The following is a 23981-nucleotide window of genomic DNA, read 5'->3' on the forward strand; positions in this document are numbered from 1 at the left end:
TCCTGGTGGAAGGTATTTATGCATCGCACGCGCTTTCGTCTGTGCTGGCAGACATCTGCTTTTGGCACGGCCTGTCTGTTCCTCAGAGTGTAACTCCTGCTGACTAATTCAAGCACCAGGCCCATGCCTCAGGCTCCTTCTTTCTCCTGCAGTGCTTGGTCCTGCTGTGCGGGCAGGGCCTGGGCTTGATGTCCTCCCCAGGTTCCTTCCGGTTCTAGGATTCTCCCTCCCCCGCCCTGGGCAGGGCTCTTTCCCTGCAGCGATCCTGAAGCAGCTGTGCCCAGAGCCTCCCACTTTGTCATGAGACACCTTCTCCTTTTCAGCCTTTCCCGCCCGTACTCAGTGTCACGTGGCTGCTGGAACCGCTCCCTGTGCCTGCCCAGGTCTCCAGTGAGCCTGGGGAGCTGCGGCGCCCGTGCCGACGGGGAATTGCTGCGCCAGTGCTGTCCGTAGCACGTTTGCTGGGCTCGTGGGATCTCCAGAACACCCCTTAGCATCGGCGAACCGGCCGTGGGGCTCAGCCAGGCCTAGGAGCACCAGGGGGCAGGGTCCTGGCTTGAGGGTAGCTCTGAGGCCTGGGAAGGGTGCAGAGAATAAGCATGTGGCAGAGGCCTGAACAATTCAGGAACCTTGGCCATGCAAATCCATCAGCATGGCCGGGCAGTGTGACCCCGGTGCCAGCGCACACCTCCCTGGGAGCTGCTCCCCCAGCAGCCAAGTGGTCAGTCTGGCCTGGTCCCAGTTGAGGGTGCTGCCGGACACGCTCCTCTCCACACTCAGGCCACACGCCTGTTGGCACGATGCCCCTGCAGCTGCCGGTTCCTCGCAGCTGTCTCAGGATGAGCCCATCATCCCCCAGAAGTTCTGCCTCTGCTGCGGGTCACCCCAGGCCTGGAGCCTCGTCCTTCCCTCTCCAGGCAGAGCCCCGGGAAAACTGGCTCCGCAGCATGGCAGTGCCCGGATGTGCGATCGCAGATGCCTGCGTGGCAGCCTGGCCCGCAGGGCACAGCCATGTCCTTCCGTGCCGGCGACAGCGGGTTGAAAATGGCACCGACTCCTGGGGTGATGAGAGGAGTCGTGGGAATTTGTTGCTGGGACCCCAGTGCCCTACGGCAGACAACCCAGAGCGTACCCGAGAAAAATCCCAGAATGCACAGAGCCCTGAAACCGTGCGGACAAGCCCAAAGTCAGCTGCGCCCGCCTCCCACTTCCCCTGCCTGCCCCTCACACGTGGAAAAGCTGCTACCTCCCCCCGATGGGGCCAAGGAGGGCACGGAGAGCGCTCCGCTTTCTCTTTTGCCCCAGGGCTTGGGGGGTCAAGTGACAGCGCCCGACAGTGTCTTGAGAGCGAATGTCCCGGGACAGCTCTCCCGGTCGCCACCGCAGTGAGCCAAAGCACAGGCCGGGCTGCCCCCCCGACTCTCCCAGAGATCACCGGGGGGGAGTGCGGGCAGGGAGGGAACTTCTGTTGTTTCTCATGCAACCCCCTTGCCCTGAAATAGCCCAGGCCCCTTCCCCAGCCCATGGCAAGGAGCACGCACTGCGAGGCCGTGTTTCTCCAGGGCCCAGGCCAGTCCTGGCATGCCCAGACTCTGCCTTGGAAGTGACGCTTTCCAGGCCCAAGCGATTCTCAGCTGAGGCTTGGTGCCCAGACTGGTTCTGGCCTGTCCCAGAGAGGAGCGCTCCCCCGCAGTAAGTGGCTCTTGGTTGCTTTTGTTAGCCACGTGCGGTGGCGGCACCGGAGCTGCTGTGCAGCCTGGGCTCTACGGGTTTGTCTCTGTCTCTGTCCCCAGCCGTGTTTGACCGGGAACAGCACACTCTGAACCTGCCGGCAGTAAACAGCATCACCTACGTCCTGCGCTTCTTGGAGAAACTGTGCCACAACCTGCACAGCGAGAACCTCTTTGGGAACCAGCCTTTCACCCAGAGCCACATGCAGCACCCCCACGAGTACAGCCACGACAGGTACCTACCAGGTAGGAGCTGGGGCTGGGCGGGGCCTTCCGGTGCCCCTCGAAGCACCGCACCCTAACCAGACTTTCCCCTCCAGCTACGAGCTGGCAGCGTGTGGCCAGCAGAGGCCTGTTTGTGTCACCCTCCCCCCGGGGCAGTGCCGCCGATTCCCTTCGTGCCAGCAATGTCAGCCCACAGGGCCAGGGCCCGGGCCCAGCGGGGCTGTGGGAGAGTCCGTTAGGGATAGTGGCTTTTACGAATTGCTCGCGGGTCCTGACTGAAGCGATTTTCCTTTGGGGCTTGCTGTACGGGCGCTGGCAAAGGCCTGGTGCTAAGGAAGCGCTGTAGCCGCAGAGCCCATCGCTGCCTGCGAGCAATGCCGTGGTGAGACTCCTAGAAGCAGCTTTCCCTAACGGACTCTCTGGAAGCGAATCCACGGCCCCGTTGGGCCCTGGCCCTGTGAGGTGACAGGCAGAGCTCCCCTCGTGCCCCGCCCTCGCTGCGCCACTCCCTACTGCCCCCGGGAGAGCAGGAAGGGGACAGTGTCCCTAAGTCCTTTCTGTCGTGGCTGGGACTCCTGGCCCAACCGCAAGAGCACCTGGTACTTGGTTCCAGCAGGAACCACCCGGGGCCTGGGCGCCAGACTGCGGGGGTCTTGGCAGGCTGGCCTGGGGTTCCCTTGGCATGGCTGGTGCTCTCGCTGTCTGAGCGTGCAGGCTCAGGCCGCTGTGCAGCCGTCGCTAGGTTGCCACATACCTCGGCAGCTGCTGAGGGCAAATGGCGTCCCAGCGGGCCTGCGCAGCGCCCCGGCAGCAGAGAGCCCAGGCGGGCGGCTGGACTCCCGCCCAGGGCATGGCAGAGGAACGCTGTCTCTCCAGCGCTGTCTCTCCAACTTGCTAAAGGGCCCTCCTGACCCAGCTCGGCCACAGCCGGGAACTCAGACTCGCCAGAGCGCCCAGGCCCCAGGGCAGAGCTGGTGAACTTGCTGCGCAGGGCCCCCCGGCCTGCCAGCTGCTGTGCCCCCCGCCCACTTCCCAGGAGCCCGAGTGGCTCCGTGCAGGGACGGGTAACGGGCTCCCGTGTGGCGGAGCCGGTGGAGCTCTCGGGGGTGGCTCGGGAGGGTTTCCATCCCGGAGGGGGCGGGAAGGCTGTGGAGGAGGGAGGGAGGGCAGGGCCATGGAGAGATTTGCAGGGCAAAATCAAATACGTGCTCGAGGCTGCAGCTAGTGACCCCGGGCGTAGCGGAGCAGGGGACACGAGCTCCTCCAGCTCCAGACTGGGGCCGTCGGCGTGGGGCCCGGGCACGTCAGCATCCTGGGGCAGAACTCACCCAGGGGAGGGCAGCGGACACTGGTGAAAGCAGAGGAGCAGAAACAAGCCTTGAGTGGCGGGAGGGCAGGCCCAGCAGATAACAAGGAAGCTACCGAAATCCACCCTGGGGGCAGTGCAGCCTGGAGGCCCTGGGGAAGCAGGCGGTAGGGGCCTGAGCTCACCACTGCAATCCCCACCGGTCGTCCTGCTGGAGGCTCCCGGCCGGCCGCCTGCACTGCGGGGACCTGAGTCCTGCGAGAGGAGCCGTGCTGGAGGGGAGGAGCAGGGCTGCTGAGGTTTGGGCTCCAGCGAGAGCTGGGCCAAACAGCGACGCCGGGGACTCCGTGTCCGTACCGGCAGGAGGGAGGGGCCTTGGGCAGGACTGAGATGGAGACCAGCGGTGGGGGTTTCCGACCGCTGCCAACCAACGCAAAGCCCTCGGGAGGCTGCTGGCTGCCAGGGGTTTGCCAGGCTGCTGTGAGGTGCTGTGTGGGTCATGGGAGCCAGGCAGGAGTGAACCCTCCAGGAAGTCTCCCTTGCTAAGGGCTTGTTCTCTTTTCTAGAGAGAAGCGGCTGGTTAGACGGCACTCTGCAGGGACCAGGCCGGGGTACAAAGCGCTGCTCCCGGGACTCCCCTCCCTATAGCGCTCCTCTCTCCCCCAAGTTACCAAAGACTGACCGTCACCCTCTGGAAGGTGAGCACAGCATGGCTTCCCACCCGGCCTGCCTGGGGCCAGCGGGGCCAGGGCCAGCCTCTGTGCCCCTTGCTTTGGCCAGCTTGTGCCATGTTACCGTCACAGCTCTCCAGGCATTTGGAGTCAACCCAGCCACAGTGTCGTATTCCACGGCAGCCTGCTGCAGTGAGTTCCCTGGGTCGTATTCCAGGGCAGCCTGCCGCAGTGAGTTCCCCGGGTGGTATTCCACGGCAGCCTGCTGCAGTGAGTTACCCGGGTCGTATTCCACGGCAGCCTGCCGCAGTGAGTTCCCCAGGTGGTATTCCACGGCAGCCTGCCGCAGTGAGTTCCCCGGGTGGTATTCCAGGGCAGCCTGCCGCAGTGAGTTCCCCGGGTGGTATTCCACGGCAGCCTGCTGCAGTGAGTTCCCCGGGTCGTATTCCACGGCAGCCTGCCGCAGTGAGTTCCCCGGGTGGTATTCCACGGCAGCCTGCCGCAGTGAGTTCCCCGGGTGGTATTCCACGGCAGCCTGCCGCAGTGAGTTCCCCGGGTGGTATTCCACGGCAGCCTGCCGCAGTGAGTTCCCCGGGTCGTATTCCACGGCAGCCTGCCGCAGTGAGTTCCCCGGGTGGTATTCCACGGCAGCCTGCCGCAGTGAGTTCCCCGGGTGGTATTCCACGGCAGCCTGCCGCAGTGAGTTCCCCGGGTGGTATTCCACGGCAGCCTGCTGCAGTGAGTTCCCCGGGTGAACTTGGTGCTAGAAGGAAGGGACCCTGCTGCCCCCCCTCCGGTCCCACAGCCAGCGCCACATGCTGCGCTAGAGCTCATCTAGGATTTCCCCAGGGCAGGGTCCCTCGGCCTGAAGCAGCTCTTGGCTGTGGCTGACGAAGGCCCCGTGCGCCCATGGGAGGTGTCTCCAGAGGGCTCGTTTCTGCCCCAGAGCTGGGCTGGGAGGCCAGGGTAGGCTGTGTGAGATGGAGTGAGTGTCCTGTAGGCGTCCACTAGACCCCGGGGCAGCGACTTGTCATGGTGCCACTGCAAGAGTCTGGCAAGTGGGCAGGGGCTACCCTCCTCCGTGGAATGAATAGGGGTGCGGGGTCTGGGGTGCGGGGTCTGGGGCAGGGGTTGGGGCGCAGGAGAGAATGCGGGGTGGGGGTTGGAGTGCGGGGTCTGGGGCAGGGGTTGGGGCGCAGGAGAGAATGCGGGGCGGGGGTTGGGGGCGGGGTCTGGGGCGGGGGTTGGGGCGCAGGAGAGAATGCGGGGCGGGGGTTGGGGTGCGGGGTCTGGGGTGCGGGGTCTGGGGCAGGGGTTGGGGCGCAGGAGAGAATGCGGGGCGGGGGTTGGAGTGCGGGGTCTGGGGCGGGGGTTGGGGCGCAGGAGAGAATGCGGGGCGGGGGTTGGGGGCGGGGTCTGGGGCGGGGGTTGGGGCGCAGGAGAGAATGCGGGGCGGGGGTTGGGGTGCGGGGTCTGGGGCGGGGGTTGGGGCGCAGGAGAGAATGCGGGGCGGGGGTTGGGGTGCGGGGGTTGGGGCGCAGGAGGGAATGCGGGGGAGTGGGGGCGGGGCCTAGGGCGGGGGTTGGGGGGCAGGAGAGAATGCGGGGCGGGGGTTGGGGGGCGGGGGTTGGAGTGCGGGGTCTGGGGCGGGGGTTGGGGCGCAGGAGAGAATGCGGGGCGGGGGTTGGGGTGCGGGGTCTGGGGCGGGGGTTGGGGCGCAGGAGAGAATGCGGGGCGGGGGTTGGGGTGCGGGGGTTGGGGCGCAGGAGGGAATGCGGGGGAGTGGGGGCGGGGCCTAGGGCGGGGGTTGGGGGGCAGGAGAGAATGCGGGGCGGGGGTTGGGGTGCGGGGGTTGGGGCACAGGAGGGAATGCGGGGGAGTGGGGGCGGGGTCTAGGGCGGGGGTTGGGGGGCAGGAGAGAATGCGGGGCGGGGGTTGGGGTGCGGGGGTTGGGGCGCAGGAGGGAATGCGGGGGAGTGGGGGCGGGGCCTAGGGCGGGGGTTGGGGGGCAGGAGAGAATGCGGGAGGGGTTGGGGGCGGGGGTTGGGGTGCGGGGTCTGGGGCGGGGGTTGGGGCGCAGGAGAGAATGCGGGGGTTGGGGGGCGGGGGTTGGGGCGCAGGAGGGAATGCGGGAGGGGTTGGGGGCGGGGGTTGGGGTGCGGGGTCTGGGGCGGGGGTTGGGGCGCAGGAGAGAATGCGGGGGTTGGGCGGCGGGGGTTGGGGCGCAGGAGGGAATGCGGGGGAGTGGGGGCGGGGTCTAGGGCGGGGGTTGGGGCGCAGGAGGGAATGCGGGAGGGGTTGGGGGCGGGGGTTGGGGTGCGGGGTCTGGGGCGGGGGTTGGGGCGCAGGAGAGAATGCGGGAGGGGTTGGGGGCGGGGGTTGGGGTGCGGGGTCTGGGGCGGGGGTTGGGGCGCAGGAGAGAATGCGGGGGTTGGGCGGCGGGGGTTGGGGCGCAGGAGGGAATGCGGGGGAGTGGGGGCGGGGTCTAGGGCGGGGGTTGGGGCGCAGGAGGGAATGCGGGGGAGTGGGGGCGGGGTCTAGGGCGGGGGTTGGGGCGCAGGAGGGAATGCGGGGCGGGGGTTGGGACGCCGCCCGCCCGCTGCCTGTCGCACCCTTGCTCACTGCACCAAGCGCCAGCTGCGGGGCCGTGGGCACCTCTGCACCGCGCCCCCTTGGGGGGTCCGGCACTGCCTGTGCCTCAGCCACAGCCCAGGCAGCTCCCATTGGATAGAGGGAGCCAGTGGGGGCCGGGAAATAACCGGTAGACTTGACTGCATGATGAGCATTTGCATATCGGCTAGTCGGCTAGTCCCAGCCCTGGCGTGCAGGGGCACAGCACACAGGAAGCCTGCCTGAGGCTCCCTTGGGCCATGGGCCAGTGACGGGCCAGGGGCTCGGCAGTCCAGGCTGGGGGCTTGGCTTGGCGGGGCAGGTCCGGGGGCTTGGCGTCCAGGCTGGGGGCTTGGCTTGGCGGGGCAGGTCCGGGGGCTTGGCGTCCAGGCTGGGGGCTTGGCTTGGCGGGGCGGGTCCGGGGGCTTGGCGTCCAGGCTGGGGGCTTGGCTTGGCGGGGCAGGTCCGGGGGCTTGGCGTCCAGGCTGGGGGCTGGGAGGGCCCGGGGGCTTGGCGTCCAGGCTGGGGGCTGGGGGGGCCCGGGGGCTTGGCGTCCAGGCTGGGGGCTGGGGGGGCCCGGGGGCTTGGCGTCCAGGCTGGGGGCTGGGAGGGCCCGGGGGCTTGGCGTTCAGGCTGGGGGCTGGGAGGGCCCGGGGGCTTGGCGTCCAGGCTGGGGGCTTGGCTTGGCGGGGCGGGTCCGGGGGCTTGGCGTCCAGGCTGGGGGCTGGGAGGGCCCGGGGGCTTGGCGTCCAGGCTGGGGGCTGGGAGGGCCCGGGGGCTTGGCGTCCAGGCTGGGGACTGGGAGGGCCCGGGGGCTTGACAGGCCGGTCCGGGGGCTTGGCGGGGAGGATCCGGGGGCTGTATTTTGCTTGCCCCTGCTTTAGACTAACACATCTGCAGTACTGTTGGCCTAGCAGGAAGGGTGCAGACTCTGGTAGCCATGGCTGAGCGTGTAAACCTCTGGAATCAAATTCACGTCTTGGGTCTCCAGGAGCCTGTGCAGGCCGTTTGTAGAGGCAGGTGGCCTTTGCCCAGTCGCTCTGTCAGATTCCTCCCTGCCAGCCTGTGTCCCAGGGCACAGGAACGAGTCGCTTTCCTTTCACTCGCTCAGCCTGCGACCAGCCCTGGGCTGTTCCTGTGGCCACAGCCGGAGCGCTCAGAGCCGGCAGCACCTCGGGCGTAAGGCAGGGGGGTGACCCGCTGCTGCTCTGCCTTCCAGCTGTGGACTCTCCCGCTACAAGAGGGGAGCCTTTGTTTGGGCGGCAGAGCGAGCGCTGGTGTGCGGGGGATCCAGCGCTCAGGGCACTTTGGCTGTAGACTCAGCTGCCTCCCTGGTGCATCAGCCCTAGCTCGTTTTGTGGGGTCCACAAGGCCTCAGACAAGCCTGCAGGGTCGCTTCTCAGCGGCTCCTCGCTATTCATTGCACAGGACACTTGTTTTGCAGCATCCCCTGAGAAAGAAGACCGTTCACACGAGGGTTAAAGACATCGGCACACACAATGGGAAGCGACTGTCTAGGACGGAGTCCTGCAGGGAGGGATCTAGGGCTCAGAGTGGACCTCAAACAAAATATGAGTCACCACTGTGATGCTGTGGCACCTTAGAGACTAACTGAAGTGTAGGAGCATAAGCTTTCGTGGGCAAAGACCCACTTCGTCAGATGCATGGGTCTTTGCCCACGAAAGCTTATGCTCCTACACTTCAGTTAGTCTCTAAGGTGCCACAGGACTCCTCGTCGCTTTTGCAGATTCAGACTAACACGGCGACCCCTCTGATACTTGACACTGTGATGCTGTTGCAAAAAAAGCAAATGTGATTCTGGGCTGCATTAACAGGAGTGTTGTGAGCAAGACACGAGACGTCATTGTTCTGCTCTGCTCTGCTCTGCTCTGCTCTGCTCTGCGCAGATCAGGCCTCAGTTGGAGTATTGTGTCCAGTTCTGGGCACCACGTTTCAGGGAACGTGGAGAAATTGCAGAAGGTCCAGAGAAGAGCAACGAGAATGATTAAAGGCCTACAGGGAAGACATGCACAGCTTGACCTGCTGCTCACAAACAGGGAGGAGCTAATAGGGGAAGTAGAGGTGGGTGACAACCTGAGCTGCAATGACCATGAGATGGCAGATTTCAGGATCCTGACCAAAGGAAGAAAAGAGAGTAGTAAAATACACACCTTGGACTTCAGAAACGCAGACTTTGACTCCCTCAGAGAACTGATGGGCAGAATCCCCTGGGATGTTAACATGAAGGGGAAAGGAGTCCAGGAGAGCTGGCAGTATTTTAAAGAAGCCTTATTGAAGGCACAGAAAGAAACCATCCTGATGCGTAGCAAGAGAGGCAAACCTGGTAGGAGACCGGATTGGCTTACAGGGGAAATCCTTGGTGAACTTAAACACAAAAAGGAAGCTTACAGAAAGTGGAAACTTGGACAGATGACTAGGGAGGAGCATAAATATATTGCTCGAGAATGCAGGGGAGTTATCAGGAAGGCGAAAGTACAACTGGAATTTCAGCTGGCAAGGGATGTGAAAGGGAACAAGAAAGGTTTCTACAGGCATGTAGCAATAAGAGGGTGATCAGAGAGGGTTTGGGGCCCTACTGGATGAGGGAGGTAACCTAGTGACAGATGATGTGGGGAAAGCTGAAGTACTCAATGCTTTCTTTGCCTCTGTCTTCACGGACAAGGTCAGCCCCCAGACTACTGCACTAGGCAACGCAGTATGGGAAGGAGGTGGGCAGCGTTCAGTGGAGAAAGAACAGGTTAGGAGCTATTTAGAAAAGCTAAACGTACACAAATCCATTGGCCTGGATTTAATGCATCTGAGGGTGCTGAGGGAGTTGGCAAATGTCACTGCGGAGCCTTTGGCCATTATCTTTGAAAACTCATGGAGATCGGGAGAGATCCTGGATGACTGGAAAAAGGCAAATGCAGAGCCCATCTTTAAAAAAGGGAAGGACAATCCAGGGAACTACAGACCAGTCAGCCTCACCTCAGTCCCCAGAAAAATCATGGAGGGGATCCTCAAGGAATCCATTTTGAAACACTTGGAAGAGAGGAAAGTGATCAGGAATAGTCAACATGGATTCACAAAGGGCAAGTTGTGCCTGACCAATCTGATTAGCTTCTATGACGAGGTGACTGGCTCTGTGGATGTGGGAAAGCCAGTGGATGTGATATCCCTTGACTTTAGCAAGGCTTTTGATACGGGATCCCACAAGATTCTTGTCAGCAAGTTAAGGGAATGTGGATTGGATAAATGGACGGTAAGATGGACAGTAAGATGGCTAGAAGGCCGGGCCCAGCAGGTAGTGATCAACGGCTCGATATCAGGATGGCGGTCGTCGGTTTCTAGCGGTGCCCCAAGGATCAGTTCTTGGACCAGTTTTATTCAACATCTTTATTAATGACCTGGATGAGGGGATGGATTGCACCCTCAGCAAGTTTGCGGATGACACTAAGCTGGGGGGAGAGGTAGATACGCTGGAGGGCAGGGAGAGGGTCCAGAGTGACCTGGACAAATTAGAGGATTGGGCCAAAAGAAATCTGATGAGGTTCAACAAGGACAAGTGTAGACGGAAGAATCCCAAGCATTGTTACAGGCTGGGGACTGACTGGCTAGGTAGCAGTTCTGCAGAAAAGGACCTGGGGATTCCAGTGGATGAGAAGCTGGATATGAATCAACAGTGTACCCTTGTAGCCAAGAAGGCTAATGGCATATTAGGGTGCATTAGGAGGAGCATTGCCAGCAGATCCAGAGAAGTGATTATTCCCCTTTATTCAGCACCAGTGAGGCCACATCTGGAGTGTTTCATCCAGTTCTGGGCCCCCCACTATAGAAAGGTCGTGGACACATTGGAGAGGGTCCAGCGGAGGGCGACCAAAATGCTGAGGGGGCTGGAGCACATGACCTACGAGGAGAGGCTGAGGGATTTGGGCTTGTTTAGTCTGCAGAAGAGCAGAGTGAGGGGGGATTTGAGAGCAGCCTTCAGCTCCCTGCAGGGGGGTTCCAAAGAGGCTGGAGAGAGGCTGTTCTCAGTGGGGGCAGATGGCAGAACAAGGAGCAATGGGCTCTAGTTACAGTGGGGGAGGTCTAGGTTGGAGATTAGGAAAAACTATTTTATTAGGTGGGTGGGGAAGCGCTGGGCTGGGTTCCCCTGGGAGGGGGTGGAATCTCCATCCCTAGAGGTTTTTAAGTCCCGGCTTGACAGAGCCCTGGCTGGGATGGTTTATTTGGGGTTGCTCCTGCTTTGGGCAGGGGCTGGACTCGATGACTCCTGAGGACTCTGCCCGCACTAGGATTCTAGGACTCTAAAACTGAAAGAGCTGGGCTTGTTCAGTTTGGAAAGGAGACGACTGAGGGGACATGAGAGCGGCTTTCAGGTACCTAAAATGGTGTCACAAGGAGGGAGAAAAATTGTTTTTCCCTGCCTCTGAGGACAGGGCAGGAAGCAAGGGGCTTCCACAGCAGCAAGGGAGGTTCAGGTTGGACATTAGGAAAAACTTCCTGCCTGTCAGGGTGGTTAAACACTGGAATAAGTTGCCTGGGGGGTTGTGGAATCCCCATCCCTGGGGATATTGAAGAGCAGGTTGGACAGACACCTGTCATCAATGATGTTGACGGTGCTTGGTCCTGCCGTGAGGGGAGGGGACGGGACTCGATGCCTCTCGAGGTCCCTTCCAGACCCAGAGTTCTCTGTTTCTGTGATTTGTCGGGTGGGTGCAGGACACAACACAGTTCAGGTGTCCGCTGTACCTCCACGGAGCCGGGCCTGTCATGCGCTGCAGGTGGAAGGCTGGGCCCCCCGTGTCATGTCAGCACCTCCTGCTGGTCAGGCTGGAGGCTTCGGCGCGCTTGGAGGGTTTGCTGTCCAGATACTTGTATTCTGTGCTGGGACTGGTGCTTTTGATTCCCTTCGTCTCTGGACTAGACGTAAGCAAGGTCTGGCAGTTCCAGGCCTGTAGCTGGCACTGATGAGTCAAAGACCTGGCTGAGGGCCACAGATTGGTCTCGTGTGCGACACGGTGAGATGTGGGCTTGCCAGGCTTGGGTGCACTGCATGCCTGCTGCTCTTTCAGCCCGCACCCGCACTACACAGCAGCACCAGCGCTGCCCTCTGGGCTGCTCCGGCCTCCAGCCCCCAGGAGACCCAGGGCAGCATGGGGTGCATCTGGAGCCAGGAAAGGCCCAGCTGAGGAGACCGTCTTTCCTCGGTTTCTCTCCTCGGTAGGCAGGCGTCTTTCCGAGAAATTCAAGGAAATTAATGCAGCAAAAATCTTTCTTCAGCATCCCAGGAAGGAAATTCATTTTCCTGGAGAGCTTCAGTTCCTGGCCCCTCCTGCCAGCGTGGCGGCGGGTTCAGCCAAACAGCCGGGTTTAAGGGATGCACGTCTTGTAACGTGTGTGTCCAGCCTCCTGCCTCAGATCATTGGGGGCAGCCCTGGGTCACATGCAGCCACCAGGGTCCAGGGGGCCAGGAGACAGTTTCTTTGCCTTTGCCCATGCACAGGGCTGCCAGATGCTGCTGGTTGCCATCTGTGTCTCCCTGCCAGAGTAACCAGAGAGCTACGCAGGGAAGCCGGGCTCCATGAAGCGAGGCTTGTGCGTATTGCTCACTGGGGAGGCCAGCGTGCAGTAACCGATGAGCTGGACTGCATCGGAGGCAGCACGATGGGGCAGGGGTGGAAGCGGGAGCCGGCTTGTACGATGGCTCTCAGCGTGTGCCAGCTCCATGGGGTTCACTCAGCTGGGGAGGGGGGGTTCATGTCAGTGGATGCTAAGGGGAGGGAAGAGCAGGAAAGGACAAAGTGCTACCCCAGAGTTCCAGCTCCCGCCCAGCGTGGATTTGGGGAGCTCTTCCAGATCTTGTCCAGCACGAGTGACTTTCCGGTCTTGCCTGCGAGTGGCAGACAAAGGAAGGTGCCGATGGGCGCATGTGAGAGGGCAGGCCCAAGGATGTGAAATATCGATTTACTAGCCAAGTAGTGGATGGATTTTCATCGACTAGTCGATAGGAATGTGGATTCCTCCTTTGAATGTGCAGGAGCCTCTGGTGTTGGCCGTCCGGCTCCCTTCTCTGTAGGGGCTCTTGTACCTTTCAGAGGAGGGTGTGGAACTCGCGTGTAGCCGGGGCCGGGGGAATCACACGGGTGCCGGCTTCGAAATGTGCAAGAGTCCCCAGCAGGAGCCCTTGTGCATTTCGCAGCGGGAGTGCCTGCGTGGAGCCCGGGGTCAGCTGGCGCTGTGAAGTGCCACGTGGAACCGGGGTCAGCTCGGGACTCCCCAGCTGAGTCCGGGTTCTGCGGAAATGCCACATGGAGCCTGGGTTCAGGTAGGGAGTCCCCAGCTGACCCTGGGCTCCACGCAGCCCTGCCGCTTTGAAATGCTGCTGCGGCGTTTGCAAGGGGCAGCGCCGCACAGCTGATCCCAGGCTCTGAGGTGCTGCCCCTTTGAAACGCCGCCGTGGGGCTTCAAAGCAGCAGCGCTGCACCGAGCCCTCACCGGGCCCCCTCTTCCCCCTTTCGCTGTCTCGAGCGTCAGCTCGTCGACTAGTCCTTAGCACCCTGTCAGGACGGCACTGGTGTAGCAGCTGCAAAAGAAGCAGGTAGCGTGCACCTCTCGGCACAGGCCATAGCAGCAGGGCTGACGCTAGGCAGGCAGCGCTCGGCCCCATGGGTCTGGTTTCCCACAGGACACTGGTCTTTCGAATTGGGCCCCTCACTGCAGCTTGGTGCCTTACAGGTGAAACCTTTGTTCTGGGAGACGGGCTCCCAGGTCCCCTGGAGCCTCGCCTGGACCCCCTGGACTCCGCCTTGAACTCTGTCAACTCATCCAGCCCCAGGAGGAACTCCAGAGACTACCGCTTGCAGGGATACAGGCATCTGCACCAGCCCTCTAGCCTCACCCAGGGCAACGCCTCTGCCTTGCGGAGGCTAAGCTCTGTGGGTAAGTCCCTTCGTTTGGCAGCCCAGAGCGCTGCCAGCTCCCGTAACGTCGCCCGATGCCGGCCCGTCCCTGCGGCTGCTCTCTGCCCTCCCCGGCAGCGTGTGCGCCCAGCGGCGTGGGGCCGGCTGGCGACGTGCATTCAGTGCAAGGAGGAGCAGGCGGCCGGGTGTGCGGGCAGGAGCAGTTCAGGTGAACCGATTGCTGCGTGGATGGGCTTTGGGGCGATCGCCGCGTGCACTGGGAGCAGCTGGGCCGGGGAGAGCTGACTGGCTGAGTCCTGGATGAGGCCGAGGCGGGCAGGGAAGCTGGTGGGTGCAGGGAATCAGCATGTGGCCAGCCCCACTCGGTGAGAGAGGGCGCGTCGCCCTTCGGCCAGCAGCAGGGCAGCGCCTGAGGGCTCTGGGGTGGCGCCGCGGTGGCCGGCCTGGCGGGGCACAGACGGGAGCTGGGGGGCAGCATGTGCTAACGTGGAGACTCAGTAGCACGGAAAGGCTGCGCACCAGGACAGGCAGGGAGAGCCGGCCTGGGACGTGGGACCGGCCAGAGGCTGGAGCTGATCCAGTGGGGGGGAGCCAGTGGAGCCTTGGTGGGAGAGGCCAGGAGGGGACCTTGTCATGACTCCTTCCCCATTCTGGTATGATAAATGCAGAAGTGGGGGCCAGCAAGTGTACCCCAAAGCCTTATCTACCAGGCTTTGGTATAAAAATTCCCCCAAAATCTTAAAAACCTAGATCTTGGGAATAAAACTTCCGCTGCCACCACCCAAATGTTGATAAAGAAATCAGAGGAAAGATCATTTGGGAAATCTTACCCCTAAAATAAAAATCAAGGCACCAATTAACCACTGCCAGGTTAATAAAAAGAAAAGAAAGAACTTTTAGTATTACAACAATATTCCTGTTGCAACCATAATGACTAGATAGGGAGGTAACAAAATATACTCATGGAGAAACTCCATGGGCCTAGAACTTAGTTACAAAGAAAAGCCAAAACATCTTTTAAGCAGGGCCAGATCTCAGATCCCAGACCCAACCCTTAAAACAATAAAACCTAACGAAACTGCCTAAACTTTACCCTACTTACAGAAAATGGAGAATGGTGCCTTGGAGAGAGAGAGAGACATCCTTGTCCCTCTCTGTAGCTGCAGAGAACTCCCTCAGGGTCTGTCTACACTACTCTCCTAATTCGAACTAGGAGGGTAATGTAGTCATACCGCAATTGCAAATGAAGCCCGGGATTTGAATTTCCCGGGCTTCATTTGCATAAAGCCGGCCGGCGCCATTTTTAAATGCCGGCAGTTCGAACCCCGTGCAGCGCAGCTACACGCGGCACGGACTAGATAGTTCGGATTAGGCTTCCTCATTCCACGAGGAGTAACGGTAGTTTGGACTAGGAAGCCTAGTTCGAACTACCTAGTTCGTGCCGCGTGTAGCCGCGCTGCACGGGGTTCGAACTGCCGGCATTTAAAAATGGCGCCGGCCGGCTTTATGCAAATGAAGCCCGGGAAATTCAAATCTCGGGCTTCATTTGCAAGTGCGGTATGACTACATTACCCTCCTAGTTCGAATTAGGAGGGTAGTGTAGACAGACCCTCCGAGAGACAAAAGGTCAAAGGAAAAACCCAAATTCCTTTGTCCCAGGTTGAAACTCCCTCCTACATTCCTACTGGTCACTCCACCTGGCTAGGTGTAGTTAACCCCTTAATCCCAGGCTGCTGGCTAACCCTCGTAATCATGACAGACCTGCCCAGCTGGGAGGGGAAGGGGTCCCAGGACATGGTGTCAGCCGCAGGGGAGCCAGGCAGAGGGAGGCAACGGGCAGCAGCCGTGGCTGGGAAGAGGAGAGGGGGGAGGTGGCAGCCGTGGGAAGGCAGCTGGACCCGGGCGCATCACAGACACAATCAGACAAGAGGGGCAGGAGGAGGGCAGGCGGGTTGGGAGGAGCACTGGAGCCTGCGAGAGCACGATCCCGCCCCTGCGACCCCGGCCCCCTGCCCCACCCGCCGGCCCCTTCCCGCCCCTGCGGCCCCGGCCCCCTGCCCCACCCGCCGGCCCCTTCCCGCCCCTGCGGCCCCGGCCCCCTGCCCCACCCGCCGGCCCCTTCCCGCCCCTGCGGCCCCGGCCCCCTGCCCCACCCGCCGGCCCCTTCCCGCCCCTGCGGCCCCGGCCCCCTGCCCCACCCGCCGGCCCCTTCCCGCCCCTGCGGCCCCGGCCCCACCCGCCGGCCCCCTGCCCCACCCGCCGGCCCCTTCCCGCCCCTGCGGCCCCGGCCCCCTGCCCCACCCGCCGGCCCCTTCCCGCCCCTGCGGCCCCGGCCCCCTGCCCCACCCGCCGGCCCCTTCCCGTCCCTGCGGCCCCGGCCCCCTGCCCCACCCGCCGGCCCCTTCCCGCCCCTGCGGCCCTCACTCCCTGCCCCACCCGCCGGCCCCTTCCCGCCCCTGCGGCCCCGGCCCCCTGCCCCACCCGCCGGCCCCTTCCCGCCCCTGTGGCCCTCACTCCCTGCCCCACCCGCCGGCCCCTTCCCTCCCCTGCGGCCCCGGTATCCTGCCCCTCCCACCAGCTCCCTGCCCCACCCGCCGGCCCCTTCCCGCCCCTGCGGCCCTCACTCCCTGCCCTGCCCGCCGGCCCCGGCTCCCCTCCGCACTAACAGGCTCCTCCTGCCCTGTCTCGTTTCTCCCCTCAGGCTCTGACAGGTACCTGGGCCTGCGGGAGGCCTCCCGGCTGAGCAGCCGAGACCCGACTTCCTGGACAGTGGAGGACGTGATGCATTTTGTCCGAGAGGCTGATCCACAGCTGGGCCCCCACGCTGAGCTCTTTCGGAAACACGTAACTATCCCTCTGTGTGTCCCGCTGGCGTAACGCGGGCGCCCCCCCCCCGACACTTCCTGGTGTTTGGCGAGGTCTGGCCCAGCCTGCCCCCCTCGGAGCTGGCGTCCCAGGAGCGGAAGCGGCTGCACAGCTGCGTGTGGTCCTGTGATCCGGGCCGGCCTCCCCGCGCCCCAGGACTGAGCCCGGCCGCGCCTCCCTTCTGTCTTTGCTGAAATAATGGTCACCCCGGAGCCCTGGGATTCCCCTCCCCGCAGGGCACTGCCCCCACGTGGTGAGTCCCCGGGAATGGCGGCCAGTGCCAAGTTCCCGTCCGCGTGTCTCTGTTGAACCTAAAGCCGTGGCCGTGGCCGTGGCCGAGCCGCTCGAGTCTGCAGCCACGTGGTGCCCCCCTGCTGGGTGCTGGGGGGGAGGCCTCCAGCTGGGGGTCCCCGCAAGGGAAGTTGGCTCAGACTTTCCCAAACCTGCCCCTGCTGGGTGGAGCCGAAAGGGGGGGCCAGGGCCTGGCCGCACTGGGCTGAGCACCTGGCTGGGACCTCAGCTCGGCTTTGGGCCCTCGTGCCCCAGGGGATTCCTGACAGCTCCTCTTGCCCCCTGGAGAGCTTTGTGCCTCTTGGCTGTGTGTGTGTGTGCGCGCGTGTGCGGGTGTGTGTGTGTGTGCGCGCGTGCGCGGGGGTGTGTGTGTGTGTGCGCGCGTGCGCGGGGGTGTGTGTGTGCGCGCGTGCACGGGGGTGTGTGTGTGTGTGCGGGTGTGTGTGTGTGTGTGCGCGCGTGCGCGGGGGTGTGTGTGTGTGCGTGCGTGCGCGGGTGTGTGTGTGTGCGCGCGTGTGCGGGTGTGTGTGTGCGCGCGCGTGCGCGGGGGTGTGTGTGTGTGCGCGCGTGTGCGGGTGTGTGTGTGTGTGCGGGGGTGTGTGTGTGTGTGCGCGCGTGCGCGGGGGTGTGTGTGCGTGCGTGCGTGCGTGTGTGTGTGTGTGCGCGCGTGTGCGGGTGTGTGTGTGTGTGTGTGCGCGTGTGCGGGGGTGTGTGTGTGCGCGTGTGCGGGGGTGTGTGTGCGCGTGTGCGGGGGTGTGTGTGTGTGTGCGCGCGCGTGCGGGGGGGGGGGTGTGTGCGCGCGCATGTGCGGGTGTGTGTGTGTGCGCGGGGGTGTGTGTGTGCGTGCGCGGGGTGTGTGTGTGTGCGTGCGCGTGCGGGGGTGTGTGTGTGTGCGCGCGCGTGCGGGGGGGGGGGGGTGTGTGTGTGCGCATGCGGGGGTGTGTGTGTGTGTGTGCGCGGGTGTGTGTGCACGCGCGTGCGGGGCTGTGTGTGTGCGCGCGCGCGCGAGTGGGGGTGTGCGTGCGGTGGTGTGTGTGTATGTTTGCGGGGGGGGTGTGTGCAGTTGTGTGTACATGTCTGTGTGCGTGTTGTGTGTGGGTGTGTGTGCGCGCGAGTGGGGGTGTGCGTGCGGGGGTGTGTGTGTGTGTGTGTGTGCGCGCGTGCGGGGGGGTGTGTGTGTGCGCATGCGGGGGTGTGTGTGTGTGCGCGGGTGTGTGTGCGCGTGCGGGGCTGTGTGTGTGCGCGTGCGAGGGTGCGTGTGTGCGGGTGTGTGTGTGTGCGCGCGAGTGGGGATGTGCGTGCGGGGGTGTGTGTGTGTGTGTGTGCGCGCGCGCGTGCGGGGGGGTGTGTGTGTGCGCATGCGGGGGTGTGTGTGTGTGTGCGCGGGTGTGTGTGCGCGTGCGGGGCTGTGTGTGTGCGCGTGCGAGGGTGCGTGTGTGTGCGTGTGTGTGCGTGTGTGCGCATGTGCGTGTGTGTGTGCGGGTGTGTGTGTGCGCGCGCGCGCGAGTGGGGGTGTGCGTGCGGGGGTGTGTGTGTATGTTTGCGGGGGGGGGTGTGCAGTTGTGTGTACGTGTCTGTGTGCGTGTTATGTGTGGGTGTGCGGGCGTGTGTGCATGTGTGTGAGGGTGTCTGCGTGCTGACGTGTCTTTGCGCGGGCACGTGTGCATGTGCACGTGGGGTGGGGGTGCGCATGTGTATGGGTGTCGGAGCGTGTGCATGTGCACAGGCATGTGTGTACGCGTGTGGGGGCGTGTGTGTGAAGGTGTATGTGCAGGTGCGTGTGGGTGTGTAGGCGTGTGCACGTGTGCGTGGGTGTCTGCGTGCAGTGTGTGTGCACGGGGGGCTTGTGCAGGCTGCTCCCGGGCGCCTCCCTCGGGACAGAGCGAAACAAGCAGCGGCTGAGGTCACAGCTCTGGTCTGGAAGCCGGGGGCCCAGGTGCAGTTCCCGGCTGTGCCACTGAAGGGCTGGGTGACCCTGGGCAAGTCCCCTGCTCGCGGGCGGGGCTGCGGCCGGCGTGAGCGATGGGCAGGCGAGTGGTGATCGCCCTGAGTAAGCGCCGGAAGCAGCATCGCCCGCTGGCCTGTTCCAGGCGAATTCCCCGCCAGGCGCGGACGGGGGCCGTGGCAGTGAACAAGGCCCCAAAGCGACGCCTCCGCTCTGCCCCGGCCGCCCCGAGAGCCGGGGGTCTCCGTCCCGCTGCCTGGGGGGCCGGCCGATCCTTTCGCCGTCCCGTTCCCCTTCGGACTTCCAGGCCTTTCCTCCAGAGGAGGGGGAGCCGCAGGCCTGGCTCCAGGAGACGCTGCCCGGACAGCAGGGGCCCGTCCAGGATGCCACTTGCCCTTCCACAGGCAGCCCAGGGCTGGTGAGGCGTGTGGGGGTGGAGAAGGCCCATCCCGCCTGCTTCCCAGCTGGGTTCTGAGCAGGCCCCTCCGGCCACGGATCACAGCTGGGAAGGGCCAGTCTGGCCGGTAGCTCTCTGGCCCCGCGTCGTGGGGTGAGCTCAGCAAACCGTCCCTTGTCCAGCCCAGCCCTCCGAACGCCCCGTGGAGCACAGCGCCAGCCCCGTGGAGCACAGCGCCAGGCAGGGGGCTCCCTGCGAGGAATCTCACGCTCCTTCGGGCCCCTACTCCTTCCTAAACTGCAGCCCCTCCCTGCCAGGCAGCGCCCCCGACCCCCCTTCCCTGGGGCCCTGCCTGCCCTGTGGGGAGCGTGGGCCCCCCTCCTTTGGCCGGGGACATGGCTCCCCCAGGCGCTTGTTAGGCTGGCGTCAGACAGGAGCACTTGCAGGGGCTGCCGGGCCTGGAGAGCTGTGGGGAGGGAAGCTGCGCAGCCCAGAGCCAGCCTGAGTGTCGCCCCCGCCCCACACACCGGGTAGAGGCACCCGCCAGGGACTGGGCCGGACAGTGACCGGGGCCGGGGGGCGATGGGGCCGGAGCTGGTTCTCGCCAGGGCCCGCCCCACACACCGGGTAGAGGCACCCGCCAGGGACTGGGCCGGACAGTGACCGGGGCCGGGGGGAGATGGGGCCGGAGCTGGTTCTCGCCAGGGCCGGGGGGCGACGGGGCTGGGGCCGTTTCTCGCTGGGGCGGGGGGCGCTGGGGCCGGAGCTGGTTCTTGCCGGGGCCGGGGGCTGACGGGGCCAGAGGGCGACGGGGCCGGGGCCGTTTCTCGCCGGGGGGCGCTGGGGCCGGAGCTGGTTCTTGCTGGGACTGGGGGGTGACAGGGCCAGAGGGCGACGGGGCCGGGGCCATTTCTCACCGGGGCCGGGGGGTGACGGGGCCGGAGCTGGTTCTTGCCGGGGCTGGGGGGTGACGGGGCCGGGGGGCGACGGGGCTGGGGTCGGGGGGTGGCGGGGCCGGGGGGTGACGGGGCCGGGGCCGGGGGGTGACGGGGCCGGGGGGCGATGGGGCTGGGGCCGGGAAGTGACAGGGCGGGGGGGTGACGGGGCCGGGGCCGTTTCTCACCGGGGCTGGGGGGTGACGGGGCCGGGGGGCGACGGGGCTGGGGCCGGGGAGTGTCAGGGCGGGGGGGTGACGGGGCTGGGGCCGTTTCTCACCGGGGCTGGGGGGTGACGGGGCCGGAGCTGGTTCTTGCCGGGGCTAGGGGGTGACGGGGCCGGGGGGCGACGGGGCTGGGGCCGGGGGGTGACGGGGCCGGAGCTGGTTCTTGCCGGGGCTGGGGGGTGACGGGGCCGGGGGGAGACAGGGCTGGGGCCGGGGAGTGACAGGGCGGGGGGGTGACGGGGCTGGGGCCGTTTCTCACCGGGGCCGGGGGGTGACGGGGCTGGAGCTGGTTCTTGCCGGGGCTGGGGGGTGACGGGGCCAGGGCCGTTTCTCACCGGGGCCAGGGGGCGCCGGGGCTGGGGCCGGGGGGTGACGGGGCCGGAGCTGGCTCTTGCCGGGGCTGGGGGGTGACGGGGCCGGGGGGCGATGGGGCTGGGGCCGGGGGGTGACGGGGCCGGGGGGTGACGGGGCCGGAGCTGGTTCTTGCCGGGGCTGGGGGGCGCCGGGGCCAGGGCCGTTTCTCACCGGGGCCGGGGGGTGACGGGGCTGGAGCTGGTTCTTGCCGGGGCTGGGGGGTGACGGGGCCGGGGGGTGACGGGGCCGGGGGGTGACGGGGCTGGGGCCGGGGGGTGACGGGGCTGGAGCTGGTTCTTGCCGGGGCTGGGGGGTGACGGGGCCGGAGGGTGACGGGGCCGGGGGGTGACGGGGCTGGGGCCGGGGGGTGACGGGGCCAGGGGGCGACGGGGCTGGGGCCGGGGGGTGATGGGGCGGGGGGGCGCCGGGGCCGGGGGGTGACGGGGCCGGGGGGTGACGGGGCTGGGGCCGGGGGGTGATGGGGTGGGGGGGCGACGGGGCGGGGGGCTGACGGGGCCGGGGGGCGACGGGGCTGGGGCCGGGGGGTGATGGGGCGGGGGGGCGACGGGGCCGGGGGGTGACGGGGCGGGGGGGTGACGGGGCGGGGGGCGCCGGGGCCGGGGGGTGACGGGGCCGGGGGGTGACGGGGCGGGGGGCGCCGAGGCCGGGGGGGCGCCGGGGCCGGGGGGCGACGGGGCGGGGGGGCGCCGGGGTCGGTCCTGACCTTCTCTCCTCCCTGGCCAGGAGATCGACGGCAAGGCGCTGCTGCTGCTGCGGAGCGACATGATGATGAAGTACATGGGGCTGAAGCTGGGCCCGGCGCTGAAGCTCGGCAGCCACATCGACAAGCTGAAGCAGGGCAGGTTCTGAGGGGCCGCACGGGAGCGCCAGGGGCCTGGCAGGCAGCAGCGCCTCGGAGCACGGCCCGGCCCCGCTCAGCACGGTGGGCACCGGCCGGGGCAGAGCCAGACTCGCGGGCCCCGATGCAGAGAGAAGAACCTTCCTCGCTCAGCTGGCGCCCGGCGGCCACGTCCGCTCCCTCTGCCCGTGGCGGAGACGGCGCGGCCCTGGCCTTGTCCCCTCCTCCCCCTGCAGGCGCCCGCGCCCCATGGACGGCTCTGCCGCAGACCCGCGGCCGCTGGGCAGGACGGGCGAGAGCCCAGCCCCTCGAGCGCTTACGGCCGTGAGGGGGCACCGGCCTGCTGGTCCTGTCGGCTGCGGCCGGCCCTTGGCGGGGCCTTTGTATTTATTTCTGCCACTGAGCGCTCGAGCAGGCGGGCGCCCCGGGGCCCGGGCGAATTCACAGGCCAGGAACCCGCAATGAAATGTTCTTGTGCCTCTTGCGAGGTGGCAGCCCCCGGCGCCCTTCCCCCGCCGCGTTAAGGTGCCTGGCCAGGCCCGCGGCACCGTCGGTCTCAGCAGCCGTCCCTGCGCCCCCGGCCTCCGTCAGATTTCCCTGCACTTACTGGGGTGCTTGAGCAGTGTCCCCGCCCCACGGCTGGGAGGAACTGAGCCAAGTGCGCCAGGCCTGCCGGGGCGGGAGCAGGCTGTGTCCCTGCCTGGCGTGTGGCAAGCAGAGGGAAGAGCTGCCTTGCCCCAGGGGGCCCAGGGGTCAGCTCAGCGGCCTGGCAGGGCATGGGGGTGGCCTGCTGCCTGCATCCGGCAATGGGGCCGGAGGCAGGGCCGGCCCGTCACAAGCACTCCTCTCCCACCAGGGGCTCGGGTCAAGGGGCCCTGCCCCCCAGGAATGACGCCAGACGTAGGAGAGGCTCTTGGTACAAGCTGGTCTCTGCTGAGGCCCAGCAGCTGTGCCCAGCGCAGCACGACTGATGGGGCGAGGCAGCACCAGCCCAGGTGCCTCGGTTTCCCCTCCCTTTGCGGCTGCCCAGGTGCAGGCCGGCACTCGCCTCTGGCTGGCTTTGGCGGGTGGTTCGAGAGCCCAGCGCCGGCTGCTGCCGCCCCTGGGCATGGTGAGGAGGGGCCTGCCCCTGCTCAGCCGCCCCACGCGGATTAGGAGCCACCGGCAGCCTCTGGCCCGTTCCTGCTGCTCCATGGCTCTGCTTCCCCTGGGCCACAGCCCTCCAGCTGGGCACCGCAGGGAATTGGCAGGGGCTGGTCCTTCCCAGGCCTGAGCGGGGCTGCGAGCATTGCTCCTGGCTTGGGGGCCCTTTCCAGCCTGGCTCTGCCCACCCGCTGTGCACGTCCCCCGTGGGCCCCTGCTCGCTCGCTGGCAGGTAACTGGGCTCAGCCTGTTCCGGGGCAAGTGTCAGCCCGGCTGGCAGGGCCCGAGTGCTCTGGGAGCCGCACTGCCCCTCTCAGGGCATCGGCCTGCTGCTAAGCGCAGGGGTGGGCCCGGGGGCACCAGCCTGCACCGCCGTGCCGGGGGGGGGGCACCGTCTCAGGCTGGGCCAAGGGATTTTGCCCCTCCCCAGCCTGTAGCCTGCTCCGTGCGGTACGTGACGGGATGGCCCGGAGGGCACGGAGTTGGCGCTGGGACGGCTGCCGCCTGCACTGGCGACCCCAGGGATAGCAGAGCAACCCCCCTGCCTCTGCCCTGACACCCTCCTCCCCGGGCGCCGCTCGCTCTCCTCCCCCGAGCCTCGTCGCCCCTCAAAGGGTTCTGGTATCCGCGTCTCCCCTCCTCCTCTGCCTCATCCCCAGTGTCCGTCTGCCCTGCCCCATCCCTCTACCCACCCGCCATCCTGCCCCATTCCTCTGCCACACCTTGTCCTGCCCCATCCCTGAGCCCACCCACCCCTCCCCCAATCTATCCCATGCCAGCCCTCACGCTCCTGTGGCCACCCTGTTCCCCTTTACCCCGTCACCCTGCCACCACCCCAACCCTTGGCAGCTCTCCCTCCCCACTCTGCATCCACTTCAGCCTGTCTAGGCCTCCTGCCCCTCACCTGGATCTGCCTGAGGATGCCGGTTTCGGCTGCTGCCTCAGCCGGGGGGTTCCTGGCTGCGCGTGCCCCTGACCTCGCTGCGCCCGTGGCTGGAGGAGTCATTCGCGGCCCACGTGCAGCTGTCTGAGCCCCTGGCAGCCACTGGCCTCGTGCGCTTCCTCTTGGCTGCTTCATGGCCCGTTTGGGCTGCAGCGCTCGGCCCCTGGCCCACGCACTAGAACCCCCCAGGCAGGCGCGAGGGGCTCTGGGCCCCCGGCAGGAAGGGCTGTGGCCGCGAGAGGGGAAAGCGAGGGAGCCAAGGGGGAGGCCGAGGTTCCTTTGGGCACAGGACGGGCTGGAAGCAGGCTTGGATTTCTGCACAGGAAGCAGCCGGCTGCTGTTGGGTCCCCTCTGTGCAGGGAGGCCAAGCCGTGTACATGCTTTGTAAATAAACAGGATTGCACCAAAGAACAGACCCGTCTCCCTCATCCGTCTCGCTCCCGCGGGGCCAGCCCAGGAGCGCCCTGGCTGCCGGCGGGCCCTCAGGCCTGGCGTGGCTACAGGTGCCCGGGGCTCATTGCTGCCCAACGCCTGGCGCTTGAGTGCGCCGCACCCCG

General features: G+C 65.8%; 1 protein-coding gene across 7 annotated transcripts in view; it reads left to right on the forward strand.

The window, feature by feature from the left end:
- Window positions 1–23835, forward strand: part of SCMH1 (Scm polycomb group protein homolog 1) — a 128533-nt gene extending 104698 nt beyond the window's left edge. For 6 of the 7 annotated variants that reach the window (XM_075908619.2, XM_075908622.2, XM_075908624.2 and 3 more), the window contains 5 exons: window positions 1794–1976; window positions 3828–3959; window positions 13281–13484; window positions 16167–16309; window positions 21224–23835. In XM_075908619.2, coding sequence (XP_075764734.1) covers window positions 1794–1976; window positions 3828–3959; window positions 13281–13484; window positions 16167–16309; window positions 21224–21349 — 788 coding nt within the window. In that variant the 3' untranslated portion in view covers window positions 21350–23835. The remainder of the gene's footprint in view (window positions 1–1793; window positions 1977–3827; window positions 3960–13280; window positions 13485–16166; window positions 16310–21223) is intronic. The other variant, XM_075908621.2, reaches the window with a different exon arrangement.
- Window positions 23836–23981: the final 146 nt, after the last annotated feature.

This window comes from Pelodiscus sinensis, chromosome 26 (assembly GCF_052426305.1).
Source record: "Pelodiscus sinensis isolate ZL-2025 chromosome 26, ASM5242630v1, whole genome shotgun sequence".
NCBI lineage: Eukaryota > Metazoa > Chordata > Testudines > Trionychidae > Pelodiscus > Pelodiscus sinensis.